This window comes from Dipodomys spectabilis, unplaced genomic scaffold (genome assembly GCF_019054845.1).
Source record: "Dipodomys spectabilis isolate Male_0828 unplaced genomic scaffold, ASM1905484v1 ptg000096l, whole genome shotgun sequence".
Taxonomy (NCBI): Eukaryota; Metazoa; Chordata; class Mammalia; order Rodentia; family Heteromyidae; genus Dipodomys; species Dipodomys spectabilis.
The window spans coordinates 25,836,677-25,861,460 of NW_024870773.1; the positions used below are offsets into that span (position 1 = coordinate 25,836,677).

General features: G+C 48.8%; 1 protein-coding gene across 3 annotated transcripts in view; it reads left to right on the forward strand.

Moving 5' to 3' along the window:
- Larp4b (La ribonucleoprotein 4B) overlaps positions 1-23,415 on the forward strand; it is an 89,692-nt gene extending 66,277 nt beyond the window's left edge. For 2 of the 3 annotated variants that reach the window (XM_042685906.1, XM_042685907.1), the window contains one exon: positions 1,321-4,961. In XM_042685906.1, the coding sequence (XP_042541840.1) occupies positions 1,321-1,638 (318 nt within the window). In that variant the 3' untranslated portion in view covers positions 1,639-4,961. Of the gene's footprint in view, positions 1-1,320; positions 4,962-7,891; positions 7,899-23,404 lie in introns of those variants that run through there. The other variant, XR_006148355.1, reaches the window with a different exon arrangement.
- The last annotated feature ends 1,369 nt before the right edge of the window (positions 23,416-24,784 follow it).

Sequence of the window (24,784 nt, forward strand, 5' to 3'; positions counted from 1 at the left end):
TATCATGTGTTTCACAAGGAATTAAATAGGCCAGGCACCAGTGATCACAGCTGTAATCCTTCTGTAATAGCTGCTCGGGAGCCTGAGATCTGTAGGTCGAAGGTTCAGAGCCAACTGTGGCAGAAAAGTCCAAGACTCCATCTCCAATTAACCAGCAAAATTCTGGGCTAGGAGTACTGCTCAAGTGGTAGAACACCAGCTGTGAGCAAGAAAGCCAGTCAAGCAGGAGGCACTGAGTGCAACCTCTAGCACTAGCAAAAATAAACTACAAGGAAAAACAAGATGAGTGACCTATCCAGTGATGGTTTCTTCCAGTGGTTTCCATCTTGGATAAATCGGCCTCTCACTCATTTGCCAGGGTGAGCAGTTGCCGCTGTTGTAGATACTTGGAAGCTGAGCCTTCTGCCCACTCGATTTAAGTCTAGAAAGAAATCTTTAATAGGTTAAAGTTGTTAACCACTTATTTTTCAAATGACCCTATGTACCTAAAATCCCTATTGTACGTTGTTTTGGTTTTAACATAAAGATAGACAGGGCCCCTGGGTGACAGTTGAGAAGTCTCCCGGTGCCAGAGGAAGCAGGGTAGCGAACACAGTGCCAAGTCTAAGCATCGACTTCTCCACCAGGGCCCTTTTTAGGCTTGCACATGGGCCAACAACACCTAAAGGCTGCAGGCAGATTAGATCAGCTTTTATCACTGTCACTTTTCTGATGTTATCTGTTGATCATCAGGGTTTTGGCAGTAGTGGGGTTTGAACTCAAAGTCTCAAGCTTGCAAGGCTGGTTGGTGCTCTACTACTTGTGCATAGCCACAGTCTATTTTACTTACTTATTTTTCAATTAAGGCCTTGCGTTTTTTGCACTTTGAACTACCTCCCTGCAGCCTCAGGTAGCTAGAATGGACAGATGCACCCTACCATACTCAGGTTGGGATGGGTTCTTGTTAACTTTTTGCCTAGGCTGGCCTTGAACTTTGATCTGTTTGATCTCACCTCCTCAGTAGCTGGGCTGTTAGGTGTGTGACACCACACTGTGCTTATGTTAGCCATTGATAAGAGGCGTTTCTGCAGCATCCTCAGGAAAGTTACAGAACTGGGATGCTTAACCATTGGATTCTGCCAGCTTGTTAGAAAGAAAGCACCTTAGCCATGTTAAATTATAACCCCTTTGGACAACCTCTCCAAAGATAATAAAAATATAACTTTAAAAAGTAGCTGTAAAGTGGAATTCTACTTAAGTAACTTGATTTCCTATGCCAGCCGTCCCTTCAGGGGTTGTCCACCATTGTCTGAGTGTAACCCCACATTTGTCTGTTGGCAGGAACTACGAAAGCCCAGTTATGCAGAGATTTGTCAGAGAACGAGTAAAGAACCTCCTTCCTCCCCATCGCAACCCCAAAAAGAACAAAAGCCAAACACTGTCAGTTGTGGGAAGGAGGAGAAGAAGCTCGCTGAGCCTGTGGAGAGATACAAAGAGCCCCCCGCCCTCAAGCCCACTCCTGGAGCCCCCAAAGATCAGAGGAGGCAGCCAGGGCGTCGGCCCTCTCCCCCAGCCTCGGCCTCGGCTTCAGCTTCAGCATCAGCAGTTGGGAAGCGTCTCCACAGAGAACAGAACACTCCCCCCAAGTCTCCTCAGTGAAGAGCAGATGCCCGGAGGGGCCAGGAGAGCTGCACTCACCACGTGAAACTCCCCAGCAGCACAAAGAGTTGCTAGTTAGGAGCCAGCAGTGTCTGTGAGGCCTGTGGGATGCTGCAAGTTAGTTTTTTTCTGTGAGTCGGAATTTTCCCCTCTTGAAAAAAATCTATTTTTCAGGATTTAATTAATATAAACCTTATTTTAGGTTGGTGCTTAACTGGAGGTGATGCATAAGTCTGATTTTTTTCAGGATAGAAAATGCATTTATCCTAACAAATTGATACTTTTTATTAAGCCTCCACGTGGCTCTGAATGCAAGTTATATATAGTGAGTTTTTCTAAATTAAGGGAACTATGCTACTTTTTTTTTTTTTTTGGTTTTGTTTTGTTTTAAATAATTGGTCTGCAAGTGCATATCTTGTCGGTGTCCCAGCAGATGGATGAGGGCTGATGCGCTGGCCCGGGCCTCACAGAGAAAGGGGCTGGCAGTGTCCGGGCGCCAATACACTGGCACGGGAGCTGTGTTCTCATTTAAACTCTGTATCAGGTGATTCTAGCTTTAAACAAATACATAAATAGAGAATAGGAATCTATATTCCTTTTTTGAACTAGTGGGCAGAATGAACCTGCAAAGAGTCCTAGAAAGACATGAAACCTTTGAGTGTTACTATCCTACAAGCAAGTAACCAGCTTCTCACTCCAGTTTCAAGTGGCTGCAATGTAAAATAAATTCAAAGCACATTGTGAATAGAACCTGAATGAAATGCAAACTTTGCTGCCCAGTGACACTGTACCATGAAGTTGAACCTGGTGTTGTTTTGATCCCCGTGGGCGGCTGTGTGCCTGCTCTCCACAATCTCTCGTGTCCCCACGCACGCTTGTTAGAGGGTCCACACCGTAGTCGGCTCCATGTGGACACCCTCCTGTTCCTCTACCCGCGCAAGGATTGGCAAGTGTAGCCATGAGAGATTGGTGTGTGTGGTTTCTTTCCCTCTTGGGCTGGTGGAGACAAAATTCCCTGCTTTTTTTACCTCCAGTATGAGGGTCTCATTGAGTCACTTCTAGAAGTGCCGCACTTCTGAAGAACAAGGGTGCACTAAAGTTAGCAAGTTTATCATAAAGTTAAATATAAATTATTTTGTTTTAAAAATGCCTAAAGTTTTTCTTTAAGTATTCTAAGCAGCAAACATTAAAATATTTCCTGCTAAATGTAACCATACAGTTTATTCCACAAAATATTATTTAACAAGACTGAAGTTGTCTTTTTTTTTTTTAGAAGAAAAATTATTTCCATCCAATATTTAAAGACTTGAATTTTATTTAAACTTGAAAATGACTTTGCCTTAACTTTTGTATAAGACAGTGTAGAGCTCATGGAGACCGGCCGCTGGGTTGGCAGGAGAGGATCAGAGTTACTCAGTTACGTGCAGATCTCTCGTCGATAAATCTTCTGAGTAAGCATATGGTAGTACAAGAACTAGCAGGTTTTGTAATATACCTTACAGATCTTCAACAGTTGATCTTTTTTCAGATTGTTGAAAAATCCTGTAAATGCAAATAGTCGATACTGTATTAAATATGTGCACTTGGGAGTGTGCTTTGCTTGTACAGTTGTAAATAATCAGAACATATTAAAAAGGTACCCTACAGAGAAAAATCTGATAAAAAATTATTGATATATTATAAATGTTGAGCTGGATGTAGATAAACTAAATGTTGTGGTTTGACTATTATTTTAATGTGTTGAGGTTTTTTTTTTTCTCATACTGGTGTGTGGAACTGATTCTGCCTCTTTGCTGCAAAAAGAAAATGGAAAGTCTTACTCAGAGCATCCAGATGTTTCCATACTTGTAAGAAGTATGTAAATAAGTGCTAATCATATCTAATGGGAAATGGTTTAGAATATAATTTGGAAAGCAGAAACTGGCAGTTCCTTCAAATGAAAGTAAAAAATAATCTTCTAACGAAATCATATATTGCTAAGTGTGATTTATCCTGCCAGGGAAGCCATGCCTGATGTATCAATTGTCATTATTTAAATACATAGAAACATGCAGTGCTAATACGCTTCAAATGCCTGTTAAAGAAACATGGGAATTAATTTTTTTAGAGTTGTCAGATCACTGACAAAAAAAAGTCAGAAATAATTGATCTCTTGAGCCCAGACTAACAGATGGTGTAGACACTGGCGGGTCCTTGGGGTCCCATCTTGGCTGGAGGAGGGGCCAGGGCAGGGTCAGCCGTCCTCCGTCTTCACCCCCAGCTTCCAGTGCTCATGGAGTTACGCCTTGGCTTTTAGAGAGATGCTTTCCCAGGCATGAGCATGGCAGTGCCACAAGTCCGTGTGGGTAGAGCCCGCTGTTCCTCAGCAGCTGCACTCAGGGGCTGCGGGCATGAGGCAGGGGGCACCGTGGCCAGGCCGCCACTGCTGCTCGGACGAGTTGGACACTTTAATTACTGCTTATCAGTGGCACAGCCTGGCTCTGGGAGCTGAAATCGTGCTTGGATATCTTTTTAATTAATAGATATGCCAAATAGCTATATGATGTCAAAAAATGATAATATGATAATACTCTTTGAGATTTTCCACTCAGAAAAAAATGGGAATTTTTGACCATAGGAAGTTGTGAGGGTGCATGTGGACTCTTGCTCTGTCACATACAGCTAATGACATGTGGCTTTCATACTTTTTAAATTTTCTTTTAGTGTCTCAGGTTATAGAATCAGAGATACCGCAGTCACAAATGACATTTTAGCTTGTAAAATTGTGTGATGATACCTTATCCGTTGGAAATATAGGAATAAGAATCTGGCCCTGATTCACCAGACATGAATTTTGAGTAATTGCTCTCTTTAAGAGTTGGTGTTCTGATTGATGCCTCTGGCTGGTCCCTCCTGTCACTGCATCACTGGTGGCCACTTGTAGGTGGCTCACACGTCTCATATTGCTGTACTCGTCAGGATTGCTGCCGTTGATATGTAGGAACTGGGTTGGTATATCACAGCAAATGACAAATGGTGCAGACCTGTCTTTGTACCCCTTCCGTGAGCTGTAGTTGTGGGTTGTGTGCTTTGTAGCCTGGTACATGGGAAGCAGCAGACAATCGGATTCCAGGGGCACTGACGGCTGCCGAGTCACAGTGGGCGTGTGATGTGGAAGCTTTCTTGAGGGATTTTGTTTTTGTTCTCCTTTTCATTAAGACTGGAATCAAGCGTACATGTAAACTATTGGTAATTTAAGTTTCCTTTTGTGTCATTCAGTGTAAAACTGTCTAATTTGGAAAAAAATGTAGGTTATGAAAAATAAAGATTTAGGCACTGTTCAATTTTTCTTTTGATTTTTTTAAATTAAAAGTTTCCTCATGAATGCATCTTTTTAAAAATGATTTTATTCATTTGTTTGTTTATTTTGGTCTCTCCATCCGTGTGCATGAGGACAGCCCGTGGGTGCCAGCCTCAGCACGCACACGCACGCAACCGTGTATTTATATGTATGTGTGTGTTGTGTGTGTCTGTATGTGAGTGTGTTGAGTTGACCATACTACGTAAGGCAGAAAGAGCACTCACATCAAGTCTTGTGACAAGTCAATCATGAAGCCCAAGGATTACCACAAACAGTTGTCCCTGGGTGGGGACTGTATTTCTCTTGTCACTTCCACAGTTAGCTGCTGCTGTGTCACATCATCCTGCTTTTTTACATCATGGACATTACCCTGCAATCCCATCCCAGCAAAAGGGCCAAGGACGAGTGAGACTTCTTAGAAAGTTTTTTTGGTTTGGGTTTTTTTTTTGTTGTTGTTGTTCATGGGGCTTGAACTCTGGGCCTGGGCTCTGTCCCTGAGCTCTTCAGTTCAAGGCGAGTGCTCTACCATTTGAGCCACAGCGCCATTTCCGGTTTTCTGGTGGTTAATTGGAGTCTCACGGACTTTCCTGCCCAGGTTGGCTTTGAACCACAATCCTCAGATCTCAGCCTCCTGAGTAGCTAGGATTACAGGCATGAGCCACCAGCGCCCAGCTTAGAATGGGCAAACTATCTGATTAAGACATTGACTCACTAATTTGCCTTTTTATATCTTATTTTCCCATTTTTCTACTAGGCTTTCTTTTTCTTACTGAGTTATCTCTTGTGGCTGTTAATCTTCTGTTACCTATCTTACAAATATATTTCAACCTACCTCTTGTCTTAACTAAAGTTACTTTTTTAATATAGGTGGCAAATTATTATAATTATGTATAATTATATTTATATATCGTAATATAATAATTAGTAGGTCGTAAAACTTACTAGTCAGTCTTCCTTTGTGGTTTGATGGTCTTTGACTCTTAAAGGAGACCGTGCGTGTGGTTCACTCAGTCTTAGCTGCCTGAGATATACTGGGTAGATCTCTGTCCTAGTCAAGCAGAAAGCTCATTAGACCTCTTCTCGATCCATGAATGCTAGGCGTGGTGGAGCACCTGTCATCCCAGCTATGCAGGAAGCAGAAGTGGAAGATTATGGTCCAGGCAAAAAAGAGAGACCCTATTCAAAAAATAACATGCAGAAAGATCTGGTTATGTGGCTCAGTTGTTGGCATACCCGCCTAGCAAGTACAAGCAAGGCCTTGAATCCAAATCTCAATACTACCAAAGAAATAGTAATCCAGGGCTGGGAATATGACTTGTGGTAGAGTGCTCGCCTAGCATGCATGAAGCCCTCAATTCGATTCCTCAGTATCACACACACAGAACAGGCCAGAAGTGGTACTGTGGCTCAAGTGGTAGAGTGCTAGCCCTAAGCAAAAGCACCTCAGGGATACTACCCAGGCCCTGAAGACTTCCTTTGTTTATGTCTAATCTGGTTAGGTAGAGCTATGTGGGAGGTTTCTTTTCCTAGTGTCACATCCCTTCTCCCATCTTGATCTGTAGTACTACTTGTTTCTGTTTCCAGGCTCACTCTCCGGTACTATTTTCTGCCTTTGTTGTGACATCAGCACAGTGCACCCGTCCTTCTGTGTCGCTGAGTTTCACAGAGCTCGCCGTGGTCACAGTGCCTTGTGCATTGCTATCCAGGAACTCAGGGATTGCATCCATCTTGAAGACTATCTCTATACACTTAACACAGGGGATGAGTGGTAAGAACTTGAAGGCTTCCAGGCACCTGCCTGCCTCTGGAATTGCAGAGGGTGTGGTTTGGGGTCAGATAATGCCATTGAAGAAATCTGAAAATTGAGTGGCTTGAGATGATCCTCAGGCTGCCAAAGCTGAGCTGGGCTTGTCCTGTGCCAGCAGGGCGGGCGTGGGGGGCCTAGCAGCTAGAAAGCCAGCCTTTCCACACCCGAGGCCAGCAACGAGCCTTGCCACCGCATTTGACTCTTTTCCCCCATGAAGGAAGTTTGAAGCAGAGTGTAGCTCAGGCATTAGGGTAGCCACGGCTTTCCGTGTAGAAATCGTGTCTAAAACCATTGGATCCAGCCGTTGGTGGAAGTACCACAGCAGACTGCCGTGTGGGCACCCGGCCTGTGGGAGCCATTTCTGCCCCGAGTGACTTGGTCTGCAGTGTATGTGAGCTTGGTGGTTTGCTGTGTCTGCTTCACTGTGAGCCGAAGGCAGTTAACGGAAGGGAAGGCACAGCCCAGAGGTGACCTGGCCAGAGACTGCCCTCCTGTCCTCACATCAGGAGTGGACAGGAGCCACAGCGCAAGTGCAGACGGACAGGTGTGCACCAGGGTTGAAGGCAGTCAGCTGGGCCCGCAGATGCCACGAGGCCGCCTGTGAACTGAGCAAAGGCCACATGCAATTGGCCACCGGCCCCATGGACTTGCGAGAGCCCCTTGGAGATGGCCCCGCACCCCATTGCAGGCTTCCTGCCAAGAGCAAGGCCCCTCCCATAACCGCGTAGCCCGGGCCTGTTTATTGAGCAGATGGGTCCCTCTGGGTGGGGTGCACGTGTAGTCATTTGTGTTCATGTAGGGAGGGCTGTGGGTGCTGTGTGAATATGGGAATGAGGCGAGGATTTAGGGCAGGGCAGGAAGGGTTAGCCACCAGGCTGCGCCTGCTTCCTAAGAAATACCTTTAAGAGCCCCGCACCACCTCCTCCTCCTCTTCCTCTTCTTCCTCCCTCCCACCCTCCACACAATGTGAGGTGTTGGGGTTTGGCTGTTTACCAGGCCTCACTCTCCGGGTGTGCAGAGGTGAGCAGATCCACCTGGACCAACTCAGACAGCAGCAGCTCAGCTAGTGACTACAGTACTTCCCTGGGTGGCAGCAGGGGGTGAAGTCCCTGGGTCAGTGGAGCTAGGAAGATTCTGCTTAGTACTTTCTGGACCCCTGGAAAGCACAGTGCTTTTTGGGGGTGTGGGGGACGGCAGGGATCTGTACTGCTAGCCCTGGCCTGGGGGCAGTGTTGGCAGTATTCTAACCAAGCTGGGCTGGGCTGACAAACTGTCACCAGAGAGAATATTCGTAGCTCCTCAAAGCCCCAGACCTGAAGCCACTAAACATCTTTCCTTCCTTCTGCTTGCTCTACCTTGCTCTTTGTTTCCTAGTTTCTTTAAGAAAAGTACTGAAGACTATTGAACCATGATCTTTTTTTTTTCTTTTTCTGACATGAGCATTTTAGTGCTATAAATTTCCTCTCAGCACCTCAAACTACATCCTAGTTCTATGTTCTGTTTTTTGGTATTTGTTTTCCTTTTGAGATTTCTTTGGCTCATGGATTATTTAGAAGTATATTACTCAATTTCCAGGTGTTTGGAGATGGTTCTGTTATCCTCCTGTTAGTGATTTCTAATGTTCCATTGTGTCCAGAAAACAGTCTGTGTGCTGAAGGTTTTATGGTTTTGATGGGGCACGGTGAATGCTGGGCCACTTGGCTAGAACATCACTCAGTTCTCTCTCTTGCTGCTGAGTGGTTAGGTGTCTCTCACTTGAGTAAGTGTCCAAGTTCCCATCTGTAATGAAAGGCAGGTCTACCCTCATTTTGTTTAGTCTCTTTCCATTTAAGTAGGTTTTGCTTGACATATTTTGAAGTTCTGTTTGATTCACACATGTTAGAGATTTCTCTGTTGTCAGGTTGCTCCAGTAATCTCCCTCTTGGACCCTGATACAAAGACTCTTCTAAATTATCAACTTGCCTCTCAGTAACTAACTCACAGCTATATTCTGGTCCTGTGTGTTGTTTTAAAGTTTCCTTGAAGCTATCTTTCACTCTCCATTTGCTCCCCGTTTCTTGCTGCCCTGTTTCTTTTGCTTGCCTTCCTAAGCATTATAACTTGTTGATTTTTAATCTCAACCAGAACTTACTATGGAAGAAGAAGGGGCTGGTGCTCTGTGCCCGTCAAATGACCTTCTCCAGATTTGCTGCTGTCTGGGGCACGTCATAGCTCACAAACCATTTTTTTTTTTTAAGGTCCGGTCATGGGGCCTGAACTCTGAGCCTGGGCGCTCCCTCAGCTCTTCAGCTCAAGGCTAGTGCTCTACCACTTGAGCCACAGCACCACTTCCGGCTTTTTTCTTTTTGCTTATGTGGTGCTGAGGAATTGAACCCAGGGCCTCAGGCATGCAAGGCAAGCGCTCTACCACTGAACCACCTTCCCAGCCCTCACAAACCATCTTAAGCATGTTATTTGAACTCTAAACCCAATTCCTTATTTTTTGAGTGGGATTACAACAGGACCTCCAGTCCGGGGCTGTTCAGAAAACAGTGAACGTTTGGGATTGTACCCACTCCATGGCCCAAGTTCTCTGAGAAAATTTCTCTCCATGGGCAGTTTGCTCTTGGGCCTCCAGTGGTTGGGTAATCGAATGGAGATCTAAGAATACAAGTTTCTGGAAGAATCTTTCTCCTGTAGGAATCACCTGATAGTCTTCCCTTTTCTTCTGTGTGATCTGGGTTGGGTGGGAGTGAGACCAAGAGGAAGCAGTCCCAAAGCCAAGGCTCGGCCTTACAGCTCCTGCAGTCAAAGGGTGGAGTCAGCGGTGTCATAAAACCTCGGAGTTGAACCCAGTCCTGCTGCCAGAACTTTCCTTTGGGATCTTCAAGTGTGTGTCCCAACAGGCTCCTTTTGGCTTAAGCTGGCTCGTAGTGGGCTTGTTGTTTATAACAATATGTTTCATAAAAGATATGGAGTTGTCGATGAAGTCCTGTGAAGTACTTAGTGCAGTACCTGCCCTGATGATCTAACACATCTAACTATCATTGAGACCCAGGTGCAAAGGGCAGGATGTGTGTTTGTCTTGGGAATGTGGCGTATCAAGTCCAGAACACCCCTGTTCTCACCCACACCCTGCTGAGGGGCAGACGGGCGTGGGACCCACTGGAGGGAGTAGGGCAGGCTGTCCCTACACAGGCTCCTGGGCTGAGACCAGCTCCTGAGCCCTGCTCAGGCTTTCCCACCTCTGCTGGTGAACAAGACAAGGGTGACTGACGGTACCTGAGGGCCAGGGATGGAGGAACACCAGTGCCATGGCAGCATCTCAGTGCTGCGGGTCCACACACAAGCCTTCACTACCTCTTCTACTGTCAGCCTCCGCTTGCTGTCCTGTTCACCAGGTATCAGGAGATGCGGGTCCCCCGGTGCAGTTGGGGTTGTTAAGAGAGAAGGGGTAACTAGCAGGTAGGCTTTGGACATTTGAGTGCCCCATACCCCAGTCCTGTACCAAGCTGTGTGTGTAACTGCTCACTTGATCCTTATCTCAGACTTAATGCACACAAAATAAGGTCCTAGATTTTTGTTCTTGTTGCTTGCTGTTGGAGTGGCATACTCTCTCTCTCTTTATATATATATATATATATGTGTATATGTATGTATATATATGTGTATATATACATATATATGTGTGTGTGTATATATATGTATGTATGTATATATATGTGTATATATATGTATGTATGTATGTATGTATATATATGTGTATATATATGTATGTATGTATGTGTGTATATATATATATATAGTAATATAGTGCCAGTTCTGGAGCTTGAACTTGGCCTGGGCACTGTCCCTGAGCTTTTGTGCTCGACTAGTGTTCTACCACTTGAGCTACAGCTCCATTTCTGACTTTTTGCTGGTTAATTAGCTTTGAACAGTGATCCTCAGATCTCAGCCTCCTAGTGTGAGCCACCTCATCCAGCTCCAGTACCAGGATTTGAACCTAAGCTTGCTAGCGTTTGTACCACTTCAGCAACCATCCCCGCCCCCCCATTATCTTTTGTTATTTTCTGAATAGGGTTACTGGGTTTTGCCCAGACAGCCCTAGACCATAGTCCTCCTATTCATGCTTGAGAAAGGAACAAGGGAAATCTCACAAACTTTTTTCCTGCACTGGCTTCAAACCACAATCCACTGGTCAACATTCCTAGGGTTAGAGTTGGGACCATCAACACCTAGCTTTTGCTTTCTCTTGCTTCCTCTCAAAAAAAAAAAAATTACCGTCTCAACTGGAACCCTCTTTCCCAGGTCCATCCCGGGTCCCCATTTCTTCTTGCCCATCAGGGAGGCCTGGCAGCTTTGTGAAGTCATTGAACTGGCTCCCGCCTCCATGCATGGCACAGCTATCTCCTGCAGATGCTCTCATGGTCCTCCTCCCTCCGAGCCAGAGCTTTTCCCTCCTGCCGTGAGCCATGCTGGCTTACCACCCTCTGAGTTCCCTCAGGCCCCAAGGGGCCCCTCCCCCACATTCCCCACTACCACTCCCCTCCTCTCCATCCACACGGCCCTGTCCCATTGCACACATGGCCACCTTGCTCCATCTCAGCCTCAGCCGGGAACCCTTCCCGCATCCTGATGATCCTGACCCTGCACCGAGCAGGACTCGCACTCCCCGCCGTGTTCCCAGCTCGTCGCATTTGTTGCACTTGGCACCACTTGAGTTTTCCAAACTTATTTACTTACCTTGGACCAGAATTCCACAGACTGGCCAGCCATGCACACCCTCTTGCTCTCGGGGCATCTCTGGTATGGGGGGGAGGGGGTCTCACGTTTGTGTGTAAACTGCTGCGTAGGCCTCGGGGCCACAGCAGTGAGCAACTGTGAGCTACACTGTCCTCCTGCCTTAGATGGCCCTGGACCCCCCCTGATCAGAACCACCAAGCGTCACTCACCAGCATCCTGGCTAGTGTTCGAGAAGTTTCTCTGCCTCTGCACTACTCCATGTAACCTTTTTCAGCTACCTTCTTCTCCAATCCAAATTCGGCCTGTTCTGCTTGCAGCTGGCTGCTTTTCTGCTCACGCCGCTCGTTGCCATAGACTCTGTGCTTCTCTTGTTTGTTGACTGCAGGTCCCACCAGAATGCACACATCTGCACAACATGACTTTTCTGTTTCTGTTTAGAGCCATTTCCCAAGTGCTAGGAACTGTACAAAAAATCTTTCAAACTATGTTCTGTGAATAAATGCTGAACAAAACAATTTACGTTGTATGGAGATCATTCTTGCTGCCTTCCGGGAAATAAAATGGAAGGGGGAGCGGCCTAGGAATAGAGGAGGTGTCCCCAGAGTCACTCAAAAAAGAGACTTGAGGTCACCAAGGTACAAGAGAGGAGGAAAGAGACAATACAAATACCCCGAGGGGCTGGGAAGGTGGCTCAGTGGTAGAGCGCTTGCCTTGCATGCCTGAGGCCCTGGGTTCGATTCCTCAGCACCACATAAGCAAAAAGAAAAAAGCCGGAAGTGGCACTGTGGCTCAGGTGGTAGAGCGCTAGCCTTGAGCTGAACAGCTGAGGGACAGCAACCAGGCCCAGAGTTCAGGCCCCATGACCGGACCCAAAAACAAAAAAGCAAACAAAACAAATACTCTGAGAGAGCACTCTTCACCTGACTTATGTAACTAACTCCTCTGCACATTACCTTTATAATAACAACAAAAAAGGTTTTTTTTAAAAAACAAGAACAGAACACCAAATCTCCCATTTCCAGCTGAATGCTGACGCTGAGATGAGGAGGTAGAGGTAGACACGTGGAAGGGAGCAAGATTCTCCCTGTACCCCGAGACACCCAGAGCTCGAGGAGCCTTGGGGAGCCACCCCGGAAAATGGCAACCACAGCATAAATTCCCAAAGAAGCCTCGAGCTGTCAAATTGGAAAAAAAATGCATATTTTAAATATCTATTTATATGTATTAAATATATACATTTAACAGAATGCAGGTAAATATATATATATATTTAATAAGAGAATTCATATAAATATGTATATATATTTAATAAAAAAGAATTCAAAGCGAATCATTGTAAGGTAAATTCCAGGTACCCCATTCCCTTTTCTGTGTAAAATGGTGCTATTGAGCCCCAAGGGAAGATCGCAGGCTCAAAACATCTGAAGGTCATGAATAGATCCCCACATTCTGCCATTTTCTTTTTCTTTTTTTCTTTTTGCCAGTCCTGGGGCTTGAATGCAGGCCTGGCCTGGGCACTGTCCCTGAGCTTCTTCAGCTCAAGGCTAGTGCTCCACTACTTGAGCCACAGTGCCACCTCTGGCTTTTTCTGCTTATGTGGTGCTGAGGAATCGAACCCAGGGCCTCAGGCCTGCAAGGCAAACACTCTACCACTGAGCCACCTTCCCAGCCCCTGCCATTTTCAATCACAGGAATAGCCTGCACCACTAGCCGCTTCTTGGCAACACGGGTGCTCCCATCCACAGGGCAGCCACTAAAGAGGCTACGTGGGGAGGTGGCTCTTCTCCAGAGCACAGGGTCCTGGCCCCAACATCTGCCGTGTCAGACTCCTTCCCAGGGTCTGTGTGGATCCCAACATGGCTGACAACATGGCACACACACACACACACACACACACGTGCGTGCATACCAAAACAAATGCTGTGCTCTGTGGCAGGCCTGGCTGATCTCATGTGGACCTGGGCCTCATCTCTGCTTAGAAGGCTGGAGGCAGCTATGGAGCCCAGCAGAGAGAGCCTAAGAGACACAGCTCTTGACTCCCTTTCTTGGCTCCCTTTCTTGGCCCAACAGCCCACAGGCCCAGTTTCTAATCAACCCAGCCACAGCTTTCAGCCAGTGGAGTCTCGCTCAGCACTGCCCCATGGGAACACATTGTAAGCCCTGCCTGCGATGGTGAGGATCCTAGTTCACAGCCAGAGGCCAGGGGAAGGAAAAGACGTAGATTAATTTTGAGCTATCTTAGTTAAATCAGTACATTGGAAATAAGGTCATGCCAACATGTTTATGAGTGGAAAATTGCGTACCGTTTTCACACACACACACACACTGGGAACTGAGCTCTTCGGTGTAGTTTGCCCTTTTGCCCTTCACTGGCCTTGGTGGCCAGTGGCTGCCATGTTGGACAGCACAGGACTAAGTGATGGTGGGGCTTGATTTTATTTCAGGGGTTCCTTCGAACACCAAGAAAAAGAGCTGAGATGTGGCTCCCATCTGTAATCCCAGCGACTCAAGAGGCTGAGATCTGAGGATTGTAATTGGCAGTCAGCTGGGGCAGGAAAGTCCATAAGACTCTTCAACCAACTACCAAAAAGCCACAAGTGGTGCTGTGGCTCCAATGGTAGAGCTCCAGATGTCAGCCAAATAAAGTTAAGGGATAGTGCCTAGGACAGGGTCCCAGTACTGACAACAACAACAATAACAATAATAATAATAGCTGTGTGCCCCTCCTGGCCTGTGGCTCCCTATAGATTAAGCATTGTGGTGGCCAGATGTTGGGTTGGTTTTTTTTTACACATAGGACTTATTCTCTGTAATACTTGGTTAAAGTGTTCAATGATTTGCACTCAGAATTTATATAGTCAAGAGACAACCAAATAGAAAGACTTGTCTCAAGTGTTTGCACAGAAGTCCATACAGTCTCTTGCGCCGAGGAAATAAGAACAGAAGGAAACAGAAAGAGCATGTAGCTCGCTAGGCTCCAGAAATCTCAATAAAAAATAACATTGAGTTAGTGAAACTGTAGAGGTTAACACATGGAAAACGGATCCTGTGCAAAATACTAAAATTAACGCTCAGGATTTGTTTTGTATAGATTATTTTTTCTTGTAAACAGTAAAATACAACTACAAACCTTTCACACGTGAAGGGTCGCTCACCTAAATTGTTTTGCTATTATAAAGCGAAAACCAATCCAACACTGACAAACTGATCAAAGACATCCTCTTTGAATTCATGTAAAACAAGGATGATTCATAATTACAGAGAATGTCCCGGCTGTGGGTATGAGAAGACGAGACAACTCACAGGGATGAAAGGAACTCTGGACCAAGCCAGTAAAGTTGGGCTGGTTCCTTGACAGCCGTGATTGTCTACTGTTCGGCTTGAGTGGCCCAAGGACAGAGGAGACATTAGGCAGAAAGCCTTCTCTTTTCTCTACCGACCTCTCATCCAGCATGGACTGGAAATCCCTCATCAATGTTTTGGTAAATGTGAAGAAGGCAGTTCAGTTCCAGTGCACAGCTGTAACTTCCTATGCAAGGCTGCCACGTGCATAAGCCACGTGGTTTTCCTGAGGGCCGCCTGTGACTGTAGCTTCTCCTCCCTGGCTTCACCTGGTGTGGGAATGATGTTCTTCAGCGTTGCAATTTCCTCTGCCTACGAGCTTGACAGTGGTGGGAACTTCATCACCTTCCTTTGCAGAATGGAAACCTGAGACGCTGTCCTTGACCATTTATTTTTGAACAGCCCATGTCTTCCTCGACTTGCCAGGATCTTGGAGGCTTGAACGTTACTTTCGTGGGTTCTTGGCACAGAAGAGACCAGAGGTCCCCCCTTCAATGACCTCCTTAATTTCTTAAGTTCACACCTTTGTATGGGTTAGAGCTGCCTTGGCCACAAGAGGGCGCCCGACCCCCATCCTGAGCAGCTCTTGGCTGGTCCTTTGTTCACAGCCATGGAGGAAGCGGGGTGGCTCTTTTTTGTTGTTCTTCATTAAAACGCAAAGGCATTCGAGCTGGTTTTCAGTGCCCCTCTTCTGTGTCTTCTGTGGGATGTGTTTCCTCTCTGTCAGCAACCTTTTCGTTCAGGCTTTCCCGAGGCTCTTCCGATTCCAGCCATGGCCTCTTCCTAGCTGATTCCCCCCCGAGGAGGAGTTTTCTCCTCCCTAGATCGGGAGAACACTGCAGATGCCAAGCAACCCTGTCAGTAGCATTTGCCTCTCACAGGTTGATCCACTTAAACCGTGGTCCCAGGATTCCTGGGGGTCATGAGGCCAGGGTGGAATCCACCGCAGGTCTGGAAGAAGATTGCTCATCTCTTCCACAGTTTAGATGTGATCCTTTGTTGTGTACGGTCTGAACATATTTCTGTTTCTTTTCTTTTTTTGTGTAGCTTATTTTTGATGTTGTTTTTATTTTTGGTGTGTTTGCTTTGGGGTGTTCTTTTTCTTTTTTCTTTTCATTTTCCAGTACTGGGGCTTTTCCACTCAAGGCTGCCACTTTACCACTTGAGCGATACCTTCACCTTCACTTCTGGCTGTTTGGTGGTTAATTGGAGGTGAGTCTCAAGGACTTTCCTGCACAGGTTAGCGTTGAACTGTGATCCTCAGATCTCAGTCTCCTAAGTAGACAAGCATGAGCCACTGGCACCCAGCTTGTACCAGTTTTCTGAAAGAATTCTTAATTCTAATAACTCCTTGCCAAACCCAAGGTCACTGAGCTTGCCTCCCATTCTTTAGAAAATTGCCTAGATATTTGATAGTTTTAGCTAGTATATCTATTTTGGTTTTTTTCTCTCTCTCTTATTATAGCTCTGTAATATGGGAATAAACAGGTACAACACCATTGTCAAAAACATGCTGTTCTCACTGGGTTATCTCAGTGCCTTTGTAGAAACTGTTGGCACTTCCATGTGGCGGGCTTGCTGATCTGTAGGTCTCTCTTCTTGTCAACACCACACCATCTTGTTGAGTGTGGTTTTATCAAAGGCCTTGAAATCAGGCTATCTCCCTACTTTGTTCTTCATTTTCAAGGTTATTTTGGCTATTCTTAGTCCATTTTCTCAATATAAAATTAGAGCCAGCTGGTTATTTCTATGAAAAAAACCTGTTGGAATTTTCTTGTAATCAATTCTTCCTTTCCTCCCTCCCTCCCTCCCTCCCTCCCTCCCTTCCTTCCTTCCTCCCTTCCTTCCTTCCTTCCATCCTTCCTTGAGACAAGATCTCACTCTGAGCCCAAGTACACCCAAACTCATAATCCTCTTGCCTCAGCCTCCTGAGTGCTGAGATTATAAACGCACACCATCATGCCTTCTTATTCTGCTGCAATTTTGATGAATGTAGCACTGAGTTTGTTTGAGGATTGATGTCTTCACAAAATCAAATCCTCTGAGCCTCGAGCCGGTGCCAGTGTCTCATGCCTGTAATGTTAGTTCTTCAGAAGGCTGGGAGCTGAAGATCACAGTGTGAAGCCAGCCCCTCGAGATTCTTATCTACAATAAACTACTCCGAAAATGCCAGAAGTGGTACTGTGGTTCAAGTGGTAGAGTGCTTGCCTTGAACACCAATTGGCTCAGAGCCAGCATTCAGAACCTGAGTTTAAGCCCCAGGACCAGCGCACACACACACACACACACACACACACACACACACACACACACACACATACACGCAGGAGAGCGAGACAGAGACAGGCTGACCCACCTTCCATCACACATGCACCGTTGTACATTCTGCACTGGAAGCACCTGGTGGCGTCAGCATGAGTTCTGATTAACTGACTGAAACCCCCAAGATGATCACTTGATTGTATGTTGGTTCACACATCAGTCTCCCATGTGATCAGGGCAATCCAGCCTCACCTGTTCTGCTGCCTGCACCTGCAGACACACACTGGGCTGGCCAGGGAGGGGCGGGGCCTCTGCGCACCGGCCCTGGGACCAGAGCCCCAGCCCAGCACCTCTGCAGCCGGTCCTCATTCCAGGTCTGCCTGCGCTCAGTAGCTCCATGTCAGAGCTGTGGGGTACTGGAAGCTCGATTCAGGGAGTCAGACTCGACTTGTCCTGACAGGACTGGATCCATGTGTTCTGGAAATCTCCATGGACAGACGCTAATCGTCCTTCACCTAGAGTGCTTCCTCATCCTCCCTCTGCCTCTAGCCGGTGCTGTTTCCTCCAGGCCGTGGGTGCTAGCTCAGTGCTCCTCAGACCTTGGTGCAAGACCAGCCTCCTCCAGGCGCAGGCCCGGACCTCAGAAAGTGCTCCGTGATGCCAGGCACCGGGCTGGTCAGTAGCACAGCCTGCAGGGTGGATGGACAGAAGTCTCTCCATGGCCCATCATGTCTCAAAAGACTCTTAGGAGGCTGAGAGCAGACACCATGTGTCTCCGCAGGGAGGTGGTGCGGGCAACGCAGCCCCCAGCCCACACGGGAGGAACCCCAACAGTGGGCCTCACCTATGAGGATGATCCGCGAGAGCAACGGGCCTGGATCTGCTCCCAGCTCTGATGGGATCCGAACCAACAGTGGGGCTACAGGTAAGAACATGATGTGTGGAGTTCCTCGCTCATTCCTGTGGTCCTGTGTGTGAATTTTAAGGAAAGGCAGATACGCGCGCGCACGCGCGCACACACACACACACACACACACACACACACACACACACACACACACACACACACAGTCTCAGGTGACCAGGGATTCTCAAAGCCCACGGGGCACCACAGGGCTTCTGAACTGGCTGCCTAACGGTCTTCCACCATTAATAATTAGATCCCCAGGCCGAGATACAATGCCACCTCCTCCTGCTACAGCTGAGCCACGCCGGTGCAGCCCACCAGAAGCAGCCCCTGGCAGAAAAGTCCTATGGACCGAGGGACACCCAGCAGCCCGGAAACTTGGCTGGCCCGGGGGTCCTGCCCTGTTGTGTGAGTGGTGAATGCTCCTGTCTGCTGTCCTAAGTGGGGGCAACCTGCCCTCGGTCTCCCTTCCCCAGGACTCTGTGGGCTGCAGCCGCTCCGGCATCGAGCCTGGAGCTGCATGCCTGCATGCTGCCCTGCATGCTTGGGGAGCAGGCTGGCTCCCCAGTGCGGTATTTTTGGGGGCTTCTGTGGGTGTATCCCATTTCCTGGAGAGAAGCCACCTGCATGCAATCTCTCTGGAGCACCAACAGATTTTTTTCCCCCTATTTACTGGGCCATGAATTCAGCTCGTGTTTTGCCAAACGAGTCTCCAGGTGCTCATTAGAGCTAATCAGCTGAGTAAATAACATAGGAGAGAAGAAAGATCGGCAATAACATTCCTTAAAAAAAGGGCAGAAACTAAGGCGTCTTTGTGCGTCGTCATGATGACGTAGTGCTCCGCTCTTTGCGTGGCTCTGGGGAGGAAACCCCCCTGTCCAGGAAGCAAACGATCGCAAGCCCGACATGATTCAGGCTTGACTTGCTTCCGTGACAAGAAGCACAGTGTGGCTCGAGCTGGGAGGAGGATACAGTTCCTCCTTGGCTTCCGCATGATGCACATCTGCACACAGCTGGCAGACCCTGCGCCCAGCCCCAGTGGGACTGAGCCAGCAGCTCCTCTTCACCCCACCCCTCAACACACCTTGGCCTGAAACATCCAATGACCCGGTGACCTTGAGAGGTCTTGGGAAGGAAGGCATCTCCAGGTCACTCATTGGCTTCATCTGTCCTGGCTCCATCTCCCCTCCACCCCCCCCCCCATACACACACATGGGCTGTTTGAGGGGTACAGTATCTCGGTGCCACTTTGGGTCCTTTCGGCTTCCTTTCAGATTCTCTGACTCTGGTCCCGGTGAGGAGTTGCTGTGAGCCATGTCCTGCCCTCCCGTGGCATGGAAGGGCGTGGGCAGCTGTGTGTCAGTGGGGTGAGGGGTCCCCGAGGCTCAGGCCAAGCGAAGGGCCATAGGAACCCTGGTCCTTGGGTGAGGCTCTGACTGAGCTGGCTGTCTCCCCAGTGCAGCTGATGTCCCTGCGTCTGACTTTCTGCCACAGATACACCTGAGCGAGACCAAAGGCGGGTCCTCGCCAAAGCCACCCTGGAGTTGGAGAATCCCCAACCACTTTTTTTTTTTGGTCAGTTGTGGGGCTTGAACTCTGGGCCTGGGCGCTGTCCCTCAGCTCTTCAGCTCAAGGTGAGTGCTCTACCACTTGAGCCACAGCGCCACTTCTGGTTTTCTGGTGATTTCTTGAGAGTCTCGTGGATGTTCCTGCCCAGGCTGGCTTTGAACCTTGATCCTCAGATCTCAGCCTTCTAAGTAGCTAAGATGACAGGCCTGAGCCACTGGTGCCTGGATCCCAGCCACTTTTGTTGTGGCCTTGAGTTGAGTCTCACTCTGTCAACTCCTAAACTCAAGAGATCCTCCAGTCTGCCCCTGTCCCCCAGTAGCTAGAGCTACAGACAGGCGCCCCCAAACCAAGCAAGGAGCAACTGCATTTCCCCCAAGTCTGTCCGGGGACAGACCTTCCAAGAAAGCAAAGCAAACCACAGGAAAGTCCTCCCTCTGCAACGTGAGCCTGTGAACACGTGACCATGTGTGCCTCATCCTGTTTCCCGTGTGAGCCTCCAAGCATTCGGAAGAACTCGCACCGTCCCTTGCCACATCCCAGGGGTGCTGAGCCCACACCTGGCACCATTTGGGGCTGGGCTGGATTACACTCTGCCATCTAGCTGTGCCAGGAAGAGCGTGTGGTTGGTGGGGGGCTTCCTGTCCAGGGAGAGGGACCATGGGGTCACCTCCCAGATGGACCACAGACAGGAGATGGCCCTGAGATGTGCTAGCATAGCGACCAACTGCGTGACCTCTGAGGGCAATCCTCCCTCACCAGCCTCCACGTGGACGGACCCTGTTCACACAAACCCTCCCTCTCTGGGCCCTGCCCCTCCATACCTTCTCAGGTGCCGTCCACACTGGCGCCCGAGCAGCGATGGCCGTCCTCGGAGGAGAGCTGCGGACGGGACCCGCAGTCTCACTGTGTGGGCTCCGTCACCTTCCCTCCCCGCACTCCCCCCCCCCACCCCCCCCCCCCCCCCCCCGCCTCCTGGAAGCGGGGCTGGCGGTGAAGTCTGTCTCCCTGCAGGAAACTCTGATTCACTGGCATGGGGCCTCGCCGAGCTGTGGCTTCTAAAACAGGCACCAGCACTGACTCAGTGGAGAGCAGCGGTGCTCGCAGCCCTCCTCACTGAGTAGGAAGGAGCTATGACTCACCTCCCTGCTCCAGGCTCCGGAAGGTTCTGTGACACACTCTGAGGTCCCTCTGGAGAGGACAAATTCCGGAGCGCGTGGAACAGTGGGTATCACCATTGCAGGTAGATCTGCCCCTCCTCCCCCCAACAGCCAAGTCAGGGAAGCATGGCCAGTAGGTCCTGAGCAGGCCGGCCAGGTAGGAGCAGCCCCTCCCCCCCCATCCACCCAGAGCTGTGAACCCATCTGCCTGACACACTCGGGCCTTTCTGGAACAATCTGCCCAGCAAGCCTCACCTTAGATTGAACTGTCAGACTGAAGTCCAGACCTCAGCACAAAGACCCCCTGTGGCTTCTTAGCCTTCTTCTCCATTGCCTCCTCCAGAGCGGGCTCCATTGACACTTGGGTCTTTCCCCAGAGGGTCTTGGCCAAGATGGAACCCTTCACTGGGTGTCAGCACTCAGCTTGCTTCCTGCGAAAGGCAGCCCAGGGGCTACCTGCCCCTGTGCTCCAGACCTCAGCCCACCTCGCTGCCCAGGCTATCTTCAGCTCACACACATTTGTGTCTGGAGGCTCTAGGAAGTAGGGCTGAGCTGGGGCCTCCTCCACCCCTCGGAGCTGATGTTGGTGTTTGAGGGCAAATAGTTTATCTGAGGGACAGGAAGGACGGGGGGGGGGGGGAAGAGGAGGGGGGGGACACCCTGTTGGGCAGCTGCACGGAGCGGGCAGCCAGTGCTCACGCCTGCAGGGACTTGGCGGAGACCATGAGACACATTCTTCAACTCTGCTCCTGAAGAGGGAGCGGCGGGATGTATGCAGCGACACCTTGCTATGGCCAGAAAAGCTCCTCAGTGAGAGGGGCCAGAGGGAGAAGCCAGACAGACCTGGGGCGATGTCGGGGTGTCACTAGACAGTCTGCCATTCCACTGGCCTTCAGGGCGGCCCTGTGACCTTTCCCTGCGTTGGAAACAAGAAGAGGGGGTGGCCGAGCCGTAACCCGCACCGCACATGGACCTGGTGCCTCGCTTGGAAAATGCCAGCAGCTGATGACCGCAAGGATGATCAGAAAAGCCAAGAAGGAAGCCTTTGGCATGGTTTCCCACTGAAATGCCCCATGCGGCCTAGATTTGAATACGTGTGGATCCGGGGCGACCCTGCTCAGCCGAGCGTGCAGCCTGCACTGGCTGAAGACGGGCCTTCCCACACCAGAAAGGGTGTCTGGGCTTCTATCCCCACCACAGCATGGATGAGTGCACGAGGCAGGCTCCGAGTGCTTCTCTGGCTGCCGGCCAGGCTTGAAGGAGCATTTAGATGGCTGAGATTGGCTGGACTCAACCTAACTTATAAATAATCCAAGGGATGTGAGCTGCTTCCCCTGAGATCCGAGAAGATCAGGCCTCATCCAAGGAGGAGCAGGACGGGCCTTCGCCAAATTTGTTTTCTTGCTTTGGTTTCTCAGAGAAGAGCGGAGCCATCCTGGTTTCAGACATACAAGCTAAAAACACCTCAAGCCCCATGCACGGAATTCACCTCTGCTGCCTAGGAATTAACATAGAGACAGAGCCGGGCACCAGTGGCTCACACCTGTCATCCTAGCGACTCAGGAGGCTGAGATCTGAGGATCAAGGATCAAGGTTGGAAAGTCTGTGAGACTCTTATTTCCAATTAACCACCAAAAAAAAAAAAAGCCTGGAGTGGAGCTGTGGCTCAGATGGTAGAGCACTAGCCTTAAGCCCAAAAGCTCAGGGACAACAACCAAGGCACTGATTTCAAGCCCCAGATCTGGAAGGAAAGTAAATGAATAAGTAAATAGAAATAAAGTAGAGGCAGGAAGGCTGGATCGAGGCCACAGGCTGTCAAATTGGACCCCACACTCAAACCCCTTGGAGAACCTGCCACATTCAGGCTCCTAGGCCAGTTCTTAAAATCCATGTAAGAAAGCAGCTCATGACACTGGAACTGGGGTCCACACACCCCAGAGGATCTGAGGAGCAAAACAAGATGAGCTTACTTAGAAAAGCAAACCCAGGGAGGACATTTAGCAGTACACCTCCATACCCTCTGCCTCCACCTCCGGGGTTGACCTCGCTTGACTTGGGGGGAGGGGGGAAGGGATGTGGTCAGGCGGCGCTTCATGCTGAGCTGCTGGTTCAGCCCTGGCTCATGTCTCCAGTGTCTCCTTGAGGGAGATCTTGAAGGCTGATGTGGGCCACAGAGACCACTCAGCATCCCTACGATGGCGCCAAGTAACCAGAAGTCTCCATTCTGGCAGAAGGCTTGTGTGAGGGTATGAGGGATACCAGGCCAAGGTACTTTTGAAATCTGGTCAAGGTCAGAGGCTGGGACCGGAGCCTGGACCAACGCCCCAGCCCAGTTTGAAGCCTTCCCACCCACTTCCTCCTGGTTTGGCTTCTCTTGTTTCCTCCCTGGCTGAAAGGCATGAATGTGGGGGGTGTGTGTGTGTATATGTGTGTGGGGGTGCGCGTGCGTGTGCGTGTGTGAGGCTTGAACTCAGAGCCTAGGCTCTGTCCCTGAACTTCTTTTACTCAAGAATAGCACTCCACCACTTGAGTTATAGTTCCATTCTGGGCTTTTTTTGTTTATTGCAGATGAGGGTCTCATGGACTTTCCTGCCTGGGCTGGCTTTGAACTGTGATCTTCAGATCTCAGCCTCCCGAGTAGCTAGGATTACAGATGTGAGCTCCTGGCCTGAGAGGATGATTTGTCTACCACTTTGGGAGATCTTCTCTGAGCCATTAAGGCTCTTTTTCTTTCTTTTTTCTTCTTTTCTTTTCTTTTGTTGGTGCCAGTCCTGGAGCTTGAACTCAGGGCCTGAGATTCTTCTTCTCAATGGCATACACAGGATAAACAGATGATGAAAACATTAAGATGATCGTGACAGATTAAGATTTAGGAATTTGCCAAAGTCATAAATTTTAGGACAATGGGGAAAAAATAGATATTTATGAATGGTAGCATCCTGACAAGTAGTCATAGGAGGTTGAACTTGGAGAAAACTGGAGACCTAAGACTTTTTTTAAACAGACCTAAATCCCAGGATTAAGTTCTATCAGGTGTTGGACAGCAGCGCCTGCTGGCAAAATCCAGTACTGCACCCTGGCTGTGTTGGTCATTTCCCTACCACTAAGGCAGTCCAGACTCTAGTGGGAAGCAGCCATGAATAGATGGTAGCCAAAGATGAACAGAGGATGATGGAGTCACAGTAAAGTGACCCTTACTGTTCTTCCCCAACAGGTCTCAAAGACATAATGTCTTTCCTGGCCACATTTTCAGATGAATATTTGGACAAGGTTGGGTTGTTTTTGTTGTTTTGGTGGTGTGAGGGTTCCCATGATTTCCCACCTGCCTCCATTTCCAGTTTCTTGCACTCACTATGTAAGCTGGAACTCATTATGTAACCCTGGATGGCCTTACCCTCACAACTCTCCAAAAGTGCTCTTAAGCACACCCAGCTCTTACCACAGTGTATGAAATGCAAGTCAGTTGGAAAAATGGGATTTTCACAAGGGTTTTAAAATCCCGCTGTTAGTTGGAGAAGAAATGCTTTGGAACAGGATGGGATGGATCACAGACACTTGAATCGTGTGGAAAATGAGACTCTATAATTACATGATCATTAAAACAAGAGGCAAAATGGAGCCTGCCGTTCTTTCTACTTGACCTGGTTCCGTGGACCGTCTCCGTGCTGGGAGAAAGCCGGTGGTTATAAGGGGGTGGGTGAAATGCTCCACTCAGGCACATCTGTCTCCTGCCGGGCTGGTCCACTTCTCCATCCTCCCAAGCAGTGGCACAAGTTTTCGTTTCAGCCCTCAGGCAAACCTTGCCAAAAGGGCATCTGGGCTAATAAACTCCAGCCCACTGCCCCTTCAGAGCTGGAATTGAGCAAGCACCCTAGGGTTTGCCCCAGGGCATGAAAGTAGAGTGGAGGGGATAAAAATAATCATCTTAAAAGATGTTGCAAGATTCCCCAGCATTCTTGCTCTTCAGCAGGCATCCAGCATGTCTATATTCTTGTCTCTAAGCATACTAATCGTGTCTAATGACAGGAGGATGCTGAATT